Source organism: Sabethes cyaneus, chromosome 3 (assembly GCF_943734655.1).
Source record: "Sabethes cyaneus chromosome 3, idSabCyanKW18_F2, whole genome shotgun sequence".
In the NCBI taxonomy this organism is placed as follows: domain Eukaryota; kingdom Metazoa; phylum Arthropoda; class Insecta; order Diptera; family Culicidae; genus Sabethes; species Sabethes cyaneus.
In genome coordinates this window covers 62,361,076-62,377,902 of record NC_071355.1, presented here as the reverse complement: position 1 = coordinate 62,377,902, position 16,827 = coordinate 62,361,076, and the positions used below count along the sequence as shown (strand labels likewise).

The following is a 16,827-nucleotide window of genomic DNA, read 5'->3' as shown; positions in this document are numbered from 1 at the left end:
GTTCAAGCAGAAATTTAATTTATTCGTTTGACTGTTGGCACAATCAAACATTGAGCAAATTCATGATGCAATAAAATCGTGTGTAAACAATCGCTGACATAAAAAGCATCTTTTTATGATCAACTCTATACTATTAACAAAAAATCATGTAAATGTATGTTTGTTGTCAAGCACATAAACTGAATATTGAGAGATACAGTGGGATTTCGAATTTGGCACAGCTCAATTTTGGCATGGTTCGATTTTGGCATGCCTCGATTTTGACAACAAAAGCATCCGTTTTTGGCAACACAAAATTTTTCACTTCCAAAAATCTGCTTAAATATCAGTCAGTTTTCGCATACATGCTTCAAATGGCGAAAACATTATGCTCTCAGTGTGTTCATGAAAAAAACTTTACGGTTATAGAATATTTTGATTTTTATTGCCGTAGGACTACGTCATACCGCAGGTTACCAAAAACTTACTGGAACCGGACGGATAGCTTTTGGCGGGCTTTTTAGATAAAATGGTTGCAATCGTTGAATTATAATATTTAGTCAATTTCTAAAGCGTTTACATTCAATTTCTTCATATCAAAAAAGGGTCTCGATTTTGGCCCTGTTTCGATTTTGGCAACCTAGGCGACACGCATTTGTTGCCAAATTCGGAACCCTACTGAATATTGTGTTACATATTATCTCGATTATGAAATTTATAATTACATTTAAAAAGTAATGCAGTGCCATCATTAGGTTTGAATTCATGTTAATTTATTACTAGGGTTCGTTTCATATAAAATATATCTTTAAGAACTGTCTAATTAAATGCAAATTGTTTGAGCAGGATTTCAAAGAGCTGCAAAAATTTTGCTCTCAAATTTGGTAGTAAATCCACCATGGATTATATTAATATTGGAATCGTTTGTTTGAGGAACCCTACAAGTCACTTACTGGTCGTAGTAGAAAATATGCCCAACAAGGAAAAAAGCCCACAAGTCCATTTTCATCCAACTTTTACATATTTTGGTATGAGATTCTATAACAATATTCAAACTATATTATGTAGACTTATTTTTTGATCAAAATAATGATTCGAGCTCAAATTACACAATGCTTTAAAGTTGATGGACTGCTTTTTACGTTTGCGAAGTTTCCCAAACAAACCATTTATTCACGAGACATAATTTTTTCAAGAGGATAAAAGAAAATAACCTATCCTATTTAGAAGCTAGGTGGGTTTCAGCAGGCAAGGGATTTTCCATAAGCAAAATAATTCGCAGTGACTCCCTCGAAAATTGGTTTGCAAATAGATATATCATGCCAGAGTAAAAACAAAAAAAAAAAAACAACAAAATAGAATGGAACCTGCGCATGGTATGGGAAGTTATGTTAAAAAAATTGGTCGTCGTACCAGTGAAATAAATAATGTATGCAAAGAATTTTGACTGTCATTCATCTACCGTTTCTAGCAGGGGCGATTTCTTTCAAGCAAACATTTTTAACGTAATGAATTTCCATTTCGGAAAGTGAAACAATTATCACACGCTTGGGTGCTGTATTTTTTTTGTAATGCAAACATTTCTACAATTCAAATGTCCCTTATTCTCAAGAACGTAGTATAAGCGACGTGCCGCTGATGTAGACTTTTTATATCAGTAGATTCAATTAGGTAAGGAAAAGGTGCTCTGCACTGTTCTTGGTTTGCTTTAATTAACAAAACTCTATATTTTCCCTCGGGTTGATAATTGCATGAGTAATAACAGAACGAGAAACACGTGCACTTAAATAGTAACCAGAGAAACAAACTTCTAAACACACAGTTTATTTGATATCACATAGCAATGCCACTCCCCGTAGGGTCCAGTGGCGGGGGTTAAAGTCGGTCTCGAAATCTATCGATCCGACGTACTTTTGATCGGTACGCTGCGGCTTGCGGTAGATGGGACACTCGTACAGTCGGGGATCCTTGCCGGCGGTCGTATTAATTGCGTAGATGTAAATAACTGGCATCTGTTCGTACAGAATCTTCGCTTTGGACTCAATTAGCTTACCGCTTCGGCGGTCCAACGATGCTCCTTTGGTGATATTAAGAAGGCAAAGAATTAACGAAAAAGATAAGCAGAAATGGAAATATGAACCGGCATCCGTCGAGCGATCCATTTTCGGCTAAACCCTTTGTTTTCATCTCTTTCTTACCAAACGATTGACTTTCGAGGGTCATACGGCGGGAGAGTATTCTTCCGGAAGAAAAGTAATTGAAGTGTATCACATCGCACTTACCTTCCAAAAATAAGCCATGGACGTACACTCCTTCTGGGGGCGAATCGTGGATATCCTCTTTGTTATAGCGGGTTATCTGATTTTGCAGCACAACAGAATCCAATGCCCAGCCCTTGTGTGCACGCGTCACTTCCTGCAAGAAAAGTGTGCATTAAAATATTGTAGTGCTTGATGATTTTGGGGTTATATTTCGTTCTATGAAGCATCAAGTCAGTTCTGCATGGATGAGAATGACAAAAGGTCAATGCGGTTAGTTACCACTAACTGCTACAAAACAGTAATTGTTATTATTAACATACTTATAAGGGCATAGATGGGACGGGCATACATAGCCAGCAACTGCATTTACTTTGTTGTTCACCTCACGTTTCTACTTTCATCAAACAACTGGAGTGATGAGTACTTAATTTTTAATTATACGTTAGCTTCAATGTCAAAATTTAACACTCAAGTGAATATTAAAATTCTTCAAGAATATGTGCCCGTGTCAAAGTGTAAAGAACACTTCTTGCAGTAATCGATTGTCGCTGCAATAAAAACAGTCAACAGGTTTGCTCAATAACCAAAGGTGAATTGATTTTCAGTTTCATTTTTCTAAATGCACGTGCTTTCTATATCCGACAAGTTTTACGTTAAACTTTTAAATAAACATTTTATCATAAACCCAGCGGAAGAGAAAAGATATCAATCACTGGATATTTACATCTTCCAAACTCGCTATTTACAGCCCAGTAAGAAGTAAGGAAACAGTTGATATTTTTCGAATCATTGCTCAAAAACATCATAGCATGCATTAGGTTTTTGGATTTAAATCGATGTCTTGTTATCTTAAAGAATTCAAAGATTGTTGTTATTACCAACCCTTCCCCACGTTGAAGACATATTACCATCTCGATCTCTTTTTATCAGTAGCACATCCTTGTTACTACACTATACATTCTCTTTTCTCTACTCTTTCAATGAACTTCCGTTTCTATTTCTAACCGTTTCTAACCAAAAAAATGAGAAGAGTTAGATTGGATTATTGTACTACTTTCTTTTCATTTTATTCTCAAATATGTAGTTATTTTTTATTATGTATTGAGAACAAAATTTGCAATCAAAATCGATAGAGGAAAAGGATCGAGTATTGACCATGATATTTTTATATTGTCCCAATCTTGTATGCCACAAACCACATTGTCCCGGAGATTTCACAAAATCCATAGTAACTACAAACAATAGACAGTTTAGAAACATGCTACTTGCTACCCAGTAGCTCAATTCTATATTATCTAGTCAGGTGAATGAAATTTCAATTTGTTCGGAGAAAAAAAACCAAACCAACAGTGCGTTTCCCACTTGCTAACAAGCCGGAGAAAATATTCTGGTTTGCGGTTTTAATGTTGATCCCACATAGAGTGGAATGAAGAGTCGTTTTTACACGCTTCAGCAGAAACAAGATCTTAAGCAAAAACTAGATAAAAGTGAAAAATTCCTCCCTATCGTATTTAATAGTAGCAAGATTCGAGATTAAAGAATTTGTTGGCTATTCAGAACAACTACGTAAAAAATCATTGCGACTGTAGCTATAGAAAACCAATCAGTTCTCACTCACAATTTTTCACTAGATTTTTCAGTCCTAAATAATTCAAAAGTTAAATGTTTAAAAATTTAAATATAATGTCATGAAATAAGCAACGTAATTTTTTGGAGCTGTAACAATTAAGTAAAAATGCTACGGTTGTTTCATTGTTGTAAAATGCAAATGCCATTTTGCAACAACAAAGTTTGCTGCTAGTGTCCGCTCAACAAACAGCTTTCGACTTATTGTGATTAATTGAAACCTCCCTCAATCAGCATATCCCTCATAGCCAACATGACTAAATTGTGCAGATTTACACCAAATCCACCGCTCCGCAAACGATCGTACTAATTAAAGCACACGAGAGATAGCAACTGAGGCTAGTTTATTGGTATGCAATGCACATCGCTAGTCATCGGCTTACCTGGCGTATTAAAGCAGCTCTAAATGGGAGTATGCGAACACTGCACTGCACGTGCTGCACGTATCTTGTTGCATGCTGAGTAGAATAGCAAAAACTTATCTAGAATGAGCTAAGGATGCGGTAGGTAATCAAATTAATGTGGAAAACTGAAACTCATAATCTTTTACCAAGGGGCAAGAGATACTATTTTTGTGCAATCCGGAAAGACAGTGTAGATGAGAATGGATTCCGATTACACGAGCTTTGAAGTGAATAATTATTCTCAACTTGGCGATTAATTTAAATCAATTTGCCTCATCAATCGTTGAGAGTATCCAATATCGGAAATTCCTAATAATTTCATTTCATGATTTCATGGAGATGAAAACGCTCTCATGTTTTAATTTGATAAAGATGGAAAACAGACGAACTAACTTACTTTTCACAGCATAAAATTAGTTACATTCTTTAAATACATATTCACATATGTAAGTTATCACAGAAGGTCAAGTGAGCTACATCTGAGTTGTGAATGTTGGCCAAGTTGACATTGCAAACTACGCTCGTCACCCCGACTGCAAGCACCCAGACACCCCGGTGCGCCGCTAGTTATTTAACGTATGAATAAGAAAACTTGCTGCAAGCGTCTGAACTTAACAGGTGAGAAGTTACATTTTAAAGCGATAATTTTGTCGTCCTTTGCAATCAAGAAGATTGCATCAAGACGGCACACAAAGGAAAACACAACCTTATGACGGAAACGGATGAAGACTTAATAAGTTGAGCAAAACCATGATGAGATACAACCCGGATGAGATGAATAGTACTCCAGACGAGAAGGACAGTTAACAGTAAACAGAGTACCTTAGCAGCAGCGATAAGGACCAAACTGAGCAAACAGTAAGCGAAATGATATAAAACGTTACACCCAACTAAGACTTTTTCGATGAGTTATTTTAAGGCTGTGCAGTAAAAGGTTCAAGTTGTTTTGTCTTTAAAAAGTGAGGATAGCCATGGAAAAGAATTTTTGGCTTTTTGTAAGCCTGACCTATTTTAATGAATTATGTAGCGTAAAAATAATTACTCAAATATTAGGAAAAAGAAACTTCAGTTGTGAAGTTAAAAATTTGTACATTTTCATCAATTTGTATTACCATTTTATTCACTCTATTTTAATATATATTTCGTAAAAATGTGTTGATCAATCCCATGTTTAAAGTAAATTAATGTTTGACAAATCAAGAATCAAGAACTAAATCTAGTTCTTTAGAATCATTTCATCATCATACAAATATCTTACAATCATGCAGATTGTAAAATTGTAAAAATTGTAAAATTTTTACAGATTGTAAAAATTCAAAAAAAAAACCATTGTATGAATATAGGAGAAAATTTGAAATTCTAATCAAATTGGAAGAACTTTTCTAAATATTAAAAAATATGAATTTCCTTTTGGACAACAGAAAACAATTTCAATTGCTCAGAAAAAAAGTTCTCGCCTTACATTTTGAACGACAGATTCCAGACGGCAAAGCGACACAACCTAATTTAGTCTTCGTTCATAATCCATTTCAAAACTGTCAGCGCAAAAATAAGGTGTCAACACGTTTTAGCGACCTTAATCAAACAAGATGCTTTTATTTGCTTTAAGTTAGACGAATTTTCTACCTAATGTCTTTCAGTTTGAGTTTTATTTTTTTTCTCAACTTTCGCTTGATGAAGGCCACCATTGTCACCCATTTCGTGGCGCTGTCGTATGCCTCATTTAATGCGGTCAACATGCCGGGACAGAGAGTCGTGAACTACATGATTAACTCTGTAAAGACACAACTTCAGTGGAATTGAGTTACATTTTGACGGTATTTCAGAAATTCATGATTGGATTTTTGAACTACGCGTAGGCTTGTAAAGATTGAACTCTGTATAATCGAATTTGACAATTTATTTCCACACTAAGCATTGATTTTTTTAAGTTCAATAGATTAAGTTTCAATATTACTGAAGCTGTCACTTCAAGAGCCCGAAGCAGTGTAAAAACAAAACTAATAACTGCGTGAAGAATGACCAACTGGTTAAAACCCCAATAAAATAAAAATCAAAAAAACTAATAACTCTAATTGTAACTTCTGCCGGACTATCCCTTTCTGCCGGGTTTTATTTAATAATGATTCAATCATTATGTACTAATTGCATAGTTGCATCAGCTCTTTTCTTGGGATTCTCAATAGAATGATGCCAATGATTGACACCCAGGAAGGAAACCCAATGTTTTTCATTTGCGCAACATTCAATGTCTTCGGTTATTAGGTACAAAAGGATAAAATAATATTTTGCTTGTATTTCCATATAGAGCAATTCCACGCAAAATCGTCCTGAAAAATCTGGAATGATCCTTTCTGAATTGGGTATTATGACCATTTTTATTCGGATAAGGAATTGTTATTCATATTAAAAATTTATATATCATTTGAAAAAAAACATGAATGTCCTTGTTCTACGAAGTCCGTTCATGAAAATTACTCCATCTTCAAACTGGTAAAAAATGGTAGTGCGCATTTTTAACAAGTTTAGAAATCAATTTCATACAACTCTTCCTTAGACACAATTTCAGAGCAATCGTTAGTTTTCGAGCTACGATTTTCAAACATAGCAGATGCCCAAGAATCTGAAGAAGGTGCACGTTTCCTCCTATCGAACGGGTAGGTAAACCCACATCTAGATCAGTAAGGTTCGAATTTTGACATCCAGAACTATAGGAACACAGACTAATGTCAGAAAAAGAAAAAACATGAATATGGGTCATTCCACGCCAAGCGTCCGAGACCCGTGTAATCGACCTTCTCGGATTTTTACCAAATTCGGTCAGAATGTTCGTTTTCGGTCAAAAAGCAAAAACAAAAGTTTGGTGCCCATTGAACTCCCCCTCTCTTTATGGGAGGTCCCCCTTTTATAGGGAAAATCCTTGTTTTCGTCAAATCCGCTTTTCTCCGGAACTATTAAGTCTAGAAAGACACTATTCTCACATGTTTAAAGAAAATTGCCCAAGGAATTCGAAAAATAGTACTTTTTAGCACCAGTGCTGCCAAATATTCTTTAATCCGATTTGAAAACTAAATTTATATTTTTCTTTCAATAAATTTGATCTCAAAAATTTCAACTCCATCGTATTCCCCAGATTTTTTTTACATAAGAATCACTTATCGTCACGAGGTGTTCCTTGCCGATCCATAGTTACAGCGTTTTGAAGCAATTTCTCATATAAAACCAAAAGCAAAATTATTTTTGCATGATGCAGTGTGTCTCTATGCAATGTAAAAATATTTTCCTCCATTGTAAAAGCAAAATATTTTAGAGCATTTAGTAAAATTTTCCTTAACAGTGTTGCCAGCTTTTTAGTTTAGATTTTGGAATTTGCTTCTTGAACGTCTGATCACTTGGGATCAGCAAGTATCATTCTTATAACCAGCCCCGGCTAAAGGTTTCATGGTCGGTAAAGCAGAGTTCAGCATAGAGTAAGGGTGTGTATGCGTGTATGTATGTGTTCCTTACTACTTATTATGCATTACCAATCTCGTTCCTAGAACCAGGAAGCGGAACAAGCTATATTTGCCCTAGAACAAGAGGCTTCATTTGCACTTCAAGCAAGTACCACTCTTATAACTTTCCCTGGCAAGAGGCTTTGATTGTTAGTAAATGCAGAATGTAGTAGGAAGGATGTGGAGGGGCCTGAGAATAAACCCATGCTAAAGTCACTTAACATCGAATGGCCTGATTCTACTAAGATTCGAGCTCACGACCACTCGCTTGTCAAGGCAGACTCGGTAACCTTGCGGCTACAGAGTCCCCCTATTGTGGTAGCGTTAGAAAATTACTAACAAATCAGTATATCCAGCTTTTTCGAATAGAGTTTTCAATATACCCACAACTCATAAGGGAAAGCTAGTGTATTTGGATAAGTTGTAGGAAATTCAATTATTAGAAATTTCATAGAAAAAGTGGAGCAACTAGAGTAACATATTAAAAAGCAGTGTTTAAAATGTAAGATTAAAATATATGCTACTTTTTCTCCGAATATCTCGAAAACGGCTGCATTTAGAAAAATAAATATTATGACCAATTTTATTGTAAATTACATAAAGAACTGTTATTTGAATTGAAAATTCATATATTACTTGAAAAAACCCAAGTTGGAAAAAGTCACGAAAGTCGTTGTTCTACGAAGTCCATTCATGAAAGTTGCTTCATCTCAGAATAACTTTTAGAAAGTTGCAAGTTACTTCTATTTTTTCCAAAAAATTATTTAAAATTTTCAAAAATGGTATGTTTTTGATGTTAACTTTTATTTTCAAATTTTTGAAAACTGTTAAAAGATTTTTTTCTGTGGATAATTTTTTCATGTTTAGAAATCAATTTTCTGCATCTTTTTCTTCGACATAATTTTTGAACAATCGATAGTTTTCGAGATACAATCTTAAAACATAATACACTTGAAAATAAATAAGCCTATTTTAAAAATGAGTCTTGAATCAAAATGGTGCCAAACTTGTGGAAGGTGCATATTTCCTTCAATCAAACACGTTGATAAAGTTTCATCCAAATCAGAAAGCTTCAAATTTTGTCATTTGCCTATTTCACGCAGGACTGCTCATGAAATGATTCGGTACGATCATTGTTCAATGAAGTATGTGGTTCGGAACGACCATAGATGAACCAAATGGTTCGATAGAATCATTGTTGAATCAATTATATGGTTCGTTACGACCATAGATGAATTAAATGGTTGGTACGACCAACCATTTTTGCTTGGTAGTAAAATCCATATGATTCTTATATCACTTTCTGGCGGGGCTTGCTGATAGGAAAATGATACCGAGCTGCGCAGCAAGTACTCAGTCATGCTTCATGGGTCTGTCAGTAGAGCTAACACCTTCTATAACCCAAAACTAAGATAGTTGCAGAGATGTATCATAGCTGCAGCCATATTTTATTCATAATATCAATGCCGGACAGTGGGAGATAGATGGAATCAGAATATTTTGGCTCATAGATAGATGGGTAACACACGCACACACACACACACACACACACACACACACACACACACACACACACACACACACACACACACACACACACACACACACACACACACACACACACACACACACACACACACACACACACACACACACACACACACACACACACACACACACACACACACACACACACACACACACACACACACACACTCGACGGAGTAGTGCTGAGCCCAACAAGAAATCCTGCGAGGACGGCCGTGAGGAGATGGAAGTCATGACGGTCGCCATCTCTGGATCGGTACACGGCCGTGAGGAGATGGAAGTCATGACGGTCGCCATCTCTGGATCGATACACGTCTTACAGGTGCAAAGAAAGTGAACGGCGAAGGAGTATATAGTAGCAACAAGAATGGCAGAACCCTGCGAGGGTGAATGTGAAAGAGTGGACGTTATGACGGTCGTCATCTCCGGATCGGGGTGTACAGATACATCCTCTCCCCAAAGTAATACTTAATGGTGGTCCCGGGGGTTAAGGTCAGACGCCCGTGAGGTTTTTAGCGGGTTAAAGTCCCACACTGTGCCACGTGGTGTAGCAATACATCATTAGTGTGCCTGATTTGAGCGTTCCCTCACGTAAAAAACACACATCGTACGGTACGACCATTGATAAGTAAATAGACTCGGTATGATTAATAATAAATTAAGTATATGATGGTTCGGTACGACCATAGATGAATTAAATTGTATGGTACGACTATTTATAAGTGAATGAAGTGTATTGTTCAATACGACCATGGTTCAAAGAAAGGTTACGGATCGGTAAGCCCATAGATAACTGAAATTGCTTGATATGACGATATTTATCAATAAAATGGGGTTGTATTTCTAACACTGCATTGTATTTAAAAAAAAACTACAATGTATTCAAGTGCCATTTACCGAGTTACCGGTTACCGAGTCTGCTTTGACAAGCGAATGGTCGTGGGTTCGAATCTTAGTAGAATCAGGCCATTCGATGTCAAAGTGACTTTTAGCATGGGTTTATTCTCTGGCCCCTCATCACCCTTCCTTCATGCTGAGTTCTACATTATCCCGAAGACGCTTCTTATGGTTAGTATATTGGTATGAGGACCTAATGAGGTAATGGTTTTGAACCTCAGGAGGACTCACCAGTGCTAACTATAACGAGGCGAAACAGGTTTGCTATAGTAGGACATGCATCGAAGCATGGGTAAACCCCTCAACACATAAGCACGCATAAAAAATATAAGCTTATCGTTTACTCAATAACGATAAAGCACAGAAATGCAGTGCAGAATACAGCATACACCCGGGCAACATTACAATAGATCAATAATGTTGTGGTCAAAGTGATAAGCCCATACAAAAAAAAAGTGCCATTTATAATGCATAGCATGAAGCTATATTTTTCTTTAAAACTCATATTGAAAAGAGAGGCTCAGAAGAAGAGTGTAATACGTTAAATGAAAATGAAAAAGAATTAGCCGAACCTCGGCTGGAAAATTCTAAAGTATCGTCATGGCAAAATCCCCAGGGAGAGAATATCACAGGTCCAGAAAAACCCAATAAATCCCTAAAAAAATATAATAAATGGTAAAATCGTCAATAAAAATCGTTTTGAACCGTGCGACATCTTTTTTATGTTTTACATTAAGCAGTTTTTTTATAATTTTTTATCTTGTAAGAAGAATTGAGTTATGGTAGTTGAATACCGGTGGCACAGAATATCGCTTATCCCAGCAGCAGAACATGCATCACGCAATACACCATCTCGGCAGGGATACGCTGTGCTACAATCGCAACAAACGGTATGGTACCGCAACAACAGTTCGGTGCGTAGTCGTATCGGCAATCATCAATATTGTTTAGATTCCGACCGCGTTCAAAGACTTGACTGCTGAGCACAATTCAGTCGTTTGCAGTTTGTTAAACGAGTAAGGCTTAGACGATTCTCTGCGACTAGTAATTTGGTGTTACACACAAACTTAGCCGGAAAATGCTGGCAACGGGATATTTCTGAGACCTGGAAAGAGGAGAAGCTACCGGAAGAGTTGATGGAAGGGGTTAATTGTTCAGCTCGACCGCCGCAACTATTGAGGCATAACACTTACAAACGTCGCCTATAAATTACTCTCCCATATCTTCTAACGCCGGCTGTCACCAATAAAATTATCGTAGAAAATTACCATGCGGGCTTCATGGAAACTCGCACCACTACAGATACAGACCATATTTTCACTACTCACAGATCACGGCCACACATCACATCTTTATTGATTTCAAAGCAGCATTCGATATAGTCCATCGAAACCAGCTTTGGCACAAAATGCATGAACACGGTTTTTCGCATAAACTAGTGCTCAGAGCAGCAATGAATTGAGTGCTGTGTTTCGTGTGCGTTTCTTCCACTCGGCGAGGGTTAAATCATGGAGACAACTTATCCTACAGCACTCTTGAGGAAGTAATCCAACTTTCCAACATATTTTTTTTCTTGGAATTCCACTCAGTATCCGGTAAAGTTATAAGATAATGTCTTGGCATTACGAGCATGCCATCCGTTTGAAAAAAAAGGTTATCAGAAATTGATTTATTTTAGACGATTAAAACTCTTTTGAAAGGTCATTATTCGACAGTAAGGTCATTTCTTTAATAGGGAGGTGTGACAAATAGATACATATGCCTATCATTTTGATGGCCCAAGTATTAAAAACTAGCGAGGAAAGCAGAACTGATCTTTAGTGTTTTTTGGTGATATTACCAGAAGTTAAGGATATTTTACCTAACCCCAAAACTCATGAATTTGCAACTTAACATCGATTAAATTTATTTAAAAAATTTGTCTCATACGGACTCATGCCATCCCCCATCTTATCTGTGCAATTGTGAGTAACAAATTGCCCAATTCAATTCCAAGACCAAAGAAAACAGCAGTGGTTGCACCACAGTAGACAAGGCGTCTCCATCAGTTTAAAAAAAAAATAGGGACGCATAGTTACCATTGATGGTGCCTGATTGGTCCACAGTTGGCAAGGCGTCTCCGTCAGTTTTTTAGAAAATGGTGAGGCATGGTTACTATTAATTATGCAATGTCAAGTTTTCAACAGTATAGCTTTCGTTTTTAATCAACTCCCGGGCATCTACTATGTTTCCTGAAACCGAAACAAAATGAGATGGCGCTACAGGCGTTTTGCTTTTAATACGCAGCATTCACACGGCAGTGAAGTGATGCGATCAAGCCAACAAAACATAATCACGTAGAAGTGAAGAATTTTACATGAATCTCAATAACAATTCATCGATAAAATAATTTACTATCAACTAACAGAAAACGTTGCCTTTAGGACAAGAAATAAATGATAATGCAGCGAAAATCACGTGTGGCGCTGCAGAAATATCGTGTGAATCGTTCTTTTACACGCACACTAGTGATCCGATACGTATAAAAGCGATCCAGTGATCCAGCTATGTTAGCTTCACCTATTTTGTTCGCAAACGTCAAAGTTGCCACCGGGGTGATTTTAATACAACTTATGACAGTGACATTCAGAATACTTGAATGTTAAAGAAAGTTTACTGTAATTTGTCACTGGTCTTATACTTGGTTGAAGACAAGTCTCAAAATCAGCTTCGTCGTTATCGCAAATGCGAGATTCAATCCAAGAGACTTCATAGTTATGGAAATGAAAATAAATTTCAACTCTCCAACTTTAACTACTTATCATAATCCAGATTATCTTCTTTGTAAAACGACTCACCTGTCTCATAGCAGTTAAGAATCCTTGTGGATTGAAAAATCCAGTCATCCAAAATACCTGCAATATATTGTATGGCATAGTTAATTTACACTCAACTGAATATATCGTCACGATATGATTTTTATTACCTTAGGACGATCGTTATTAATCCATGCCCGAAACTGTTGGTTTCTTTCTAAAAGTTCAGTGTACCAGAAGCCTAGCGTTGTGGATTCCCATGATAACTTTGCGTCAAAAATATTAATCAAAAAAATAAATAGGTCCGCTAATTAATACACCAAGTAATGCACTGTTGAATATGTTGATATTTTCAACTTGAATCTAACTTAACGATATTCTTTTATCCAACGCTAGATAAACTTTGAAAAAAAAGTAATAAATAATCTGCAACAACCAATAAACAAACGGAACGACTTTAAACATGCGGACGATAGCAAAACATCTTGTACAAGAATCGGTAAACCAAGCAAACACAATTTAACTACTAAATTCCAAGCTTAATTTTTTTTGCATGCCATTAGCAACCAACAATGCAAATCGTATGCTAAGAGTCCTACGAGCATAGATCCGGTTGGCTTCTCTTCGGTGCAATAAACCGTACCTTCTGCCACTTTTCCGGAATGCGTGCATCGTACATTGCATCCAGCGATTGCCGCAGGTAATGGCTCATCACTATGGTACCGTCGATGGCCAGCTTCAGATCGCACAGGTTGGTGTACACGGTGTTGATGACCCGTTGCATTCGGTCAATTTCCTGTCTGTAATCAGAGAGCGGTTCAGCGTTTGAAATAGGTCGTGTCCTGATTAGCCAGCCAGTAATGGACAGCCACAAATTGATTGGCGATTGGCGATGGAAGCGAGCGGTAAAGCAGACAAGTTGCGCTCGCCGTCAGGTCGTGCGTTGGTTGGGGCTAGTTAATAATGCTAAAAACTCCAGCTTCATTAATTGCGGGTCAATTAAGTATACACAATAAATTCTCTCTACCAGGCCAAACAAAGATTAACAAAGAAACCGGCAAACATGCTCTACTGTTTAACCCAAATGAAAGATTTAGCCAAGTCATATTTGCAAGGGAATATTTGTAAAATAACCTGGACATGCAGTACATATCTAGAAGCAAAAAATAGTTGTAGATTCAATCAATTTTTATGTAGTATTTCTACCTCTGGTATGGCTAGAAGTGGGGCACCAACTCTTCAAAACAATTGACTAAAGAAAAGCCTGGTATCCTACCTTAGATCAAGCCAGATATGAATATGAAAATTATTTTGTAACATTAAATTTAAATACTAAACTAAACTAAAATTTAATGATTCACAACTATAGTTTCTATTTGATACATATAATACATGCATGACCAAACCAAACTTCCAATTTTGACCTAAATGCGAAAGTTATTTAAAAATAAACACGTTTGAAACGATATTCTCTTGGAGAACATTTTATTTAAGATAGACTAAGAGTGTGCAGAATAAAAAATAACAAAAACTGACTTATATTAACAATCATTCTGTTTGCTTTATTGATAATTGACAATTAAATCACTGAACAGCGGGAGTAACATTATCACTCATACATTTGACTGGTTGTCTGTTCGAGAGAGATTATAGCTTCACCCAAGTTTCCACTTTTTTGTATGAAATAATTATATGGATGGACGCTGCGTGATAAGCTGTAAATATTACCGCATATCTTCACACCCACCGGTAACAAACCGAACACAAAAATCACAACAAAATCAATAACCAGCGAATGCGTCAATAATAAATGCGGTCAATTGTGCAAGCGATTTCATAGCACACATTGCGACATTTTTCGGACAAACAATCTATACATGCTTATTATAGTTATCAGTTTATCTGGTGAAAACTCGTAAATATTGTTCCAGTTCCAATATAAAGAGGATAAGTGAAATGACGGGAAAGGCAATGTGCAACCTCTTTGATTGTTTTCACTTTTGGCCTTTATTCACCGATACAATATATCGATATTTTAAACTGCTCTTATCGAACGGTGGTGGTAAGTGCGCCAAATTCGTATTTTTAGAGCTGTTTGAGTACAGAACAATGACGGGTCTAATGGTCCGATCCAATTGACTCTAACAGCCTCTCCCAGTCAAGATTCGAACATACGAAAACTAGCTTGTTAAACCAGCGTGCCACACTTTGCGACCAATTGGGAGGTCAATATTAGCACTTAATGGTAAACAACGAACCTATATGCTTCGGATTCTGTTTAGCATGACAGATCGAATTGTTGACATGAATTGTATTGCATATTTTAACATTTTTCAACGTTCCTCCATCTCGTACTGTGGAAACCCAAACGAGTATGGAGTACCTACAGTTTTAAAATATTTTTACGATGGTCATAATTGTACTAGTTGAATTATTGCAAACTGAGCAGCTCGTTGAATGATACGCTTTATCGTTTTAATAGCCGAGTTGCATTCCGGACAGCAGATATGTTACCGACCAGCAGCTATTTTCCTCGTTGCGGTAGTTGGTCGTGCTCCAGCAATTAGCCACCATCAAAACAATTGATATTGCATTCAATTGACCATTAGAGAAGGCACCGTTTATGTAAAAATATTGATATTTGGTTTTCACTAGAATATGTTGTTCAATATTTTATTTTGCTAAAACAGAGATTTTAAAACAATGTTGATCCATAATTGTGGGTTCACAATCAGGAAATGACTGTACTTCTGGTAAAAAAAGAAAGCGATTTACATGCGTCGTGTAGCAGATGTAGTAAGCATAGCATTTAGTAGAAATTGATATAAAAATGACACTCAGTGTAAAACCGATTATTAGCATTCGAATAGCTCACGAACAAACGTTATTTTCAATAACTGGCTACAGACGCAAGTTTTGTTTCGGCCGATTGTATCGGAATAGGGTGGGGATAGCATTTTAAAGTTTTGGCCGCGAAGAAATAGTTTGATAAATTGGGAGTGTCAACTGCTCACTAGTGAGTGCTCACTAAGCAATCGTAAAAAATTCAACTAAATTGGGCCCAACTCAATCAAGAATAGTTCTGTAGTTCCACAAGGTAGCATTGTGGGATCTTTGCTATTCTCGCTGTTCGTGAACGACGTCACTCGACTGTGGCCTGTTGGAAGAAGGCTGTGTTACGCCGATAATATAAAGAATTGTCTGCCAATTGAAACCATAAGAGATGAAGTGCGGCTTTAGAAAGTGATCGATTTATTTGAGGAATGGTGCAACTCTAATCGTATGCTAATAAGATTCAGAAATGCACTTTATCCATAAAAACAGGTGCTTAATTATTGCATTAACAGTTCGTCACTACAGCGGAGTAACATTGTAACGGACCTAGACGTTTCCCAGCCTAATCACTTCATTAAGTCAAAGTCTCAAAGTCGCATAAATAAATATTTAATATAAATCAAAAAGCAGGATTTTCGTACCGGAAGATATTGTCCGAACAGACCGGTAGTCTGCAAACTTGCTTTGACACAGTTTCGTACTTTCGATTTAAGCGAGCAAAACGTTCGCAGTTTATTATTTTTCGCAACGGTTTGTTTGTTTATGATTGCGAACAGTCGCATGTTTCCTGTATGCCAGCCAGACTAGGCGAATGTATACGAATAAATCAATTAGGTTTCTGACACGAAACCGACTGGTTCTCTATTTAAGAATAACGAAAAGAAAGTAGCGCGGTCCGTGCTTCAAAATCACGACCAAAACGTGCTTCACCTCGAGTCTTGATAATAATATTAACAATCACCACGCCAAAATGTAATTACCGTAGAGA

General features: G+C 36.7%; 1 protein-coding gene across 1 annotated transcript in view; it reads right to left on the bottom strand.

The window, feature by feature from the left end:
- Nucleotides 1-1,802: 1,802 nt before the first annotated feature.
- Nucleotides 1,803-16,827, bottom strand: part of LOC128742145 (dynein axonemal heavy chain 5) — a 40,723-nt gene continuing 25,698 nt past the window's right edge. Inside the window, exons 10-14 of the mRNA XM_053838380.1 lie at nucleotides 13,648-13,804; nucleotides 13,175-13,270; nucleotides 13,047-13,103; nucleotides 2,262-2,394; nucleotides 1,803-2,056 (exon numbers count right to left, since the gene is read on the bottom strand). Of these exons, the coding sequence (XP_053694355.1) occupies nucleotides 1,803-2,056; nucleotides 2,262-2,394; nucleotides 13,047-13,103; nucleotides 13,175-13,270; nucleotides 13,648-13,804 (697 nt within the window). The remainder of the gene's footprint in view (nucleotides 2,057-2,261; nucleotides 2,395-13,046; nucleotides 13,104-13,174; nucleotides 13,271-13,647; nucleotides 13,805-16,827) is intronic.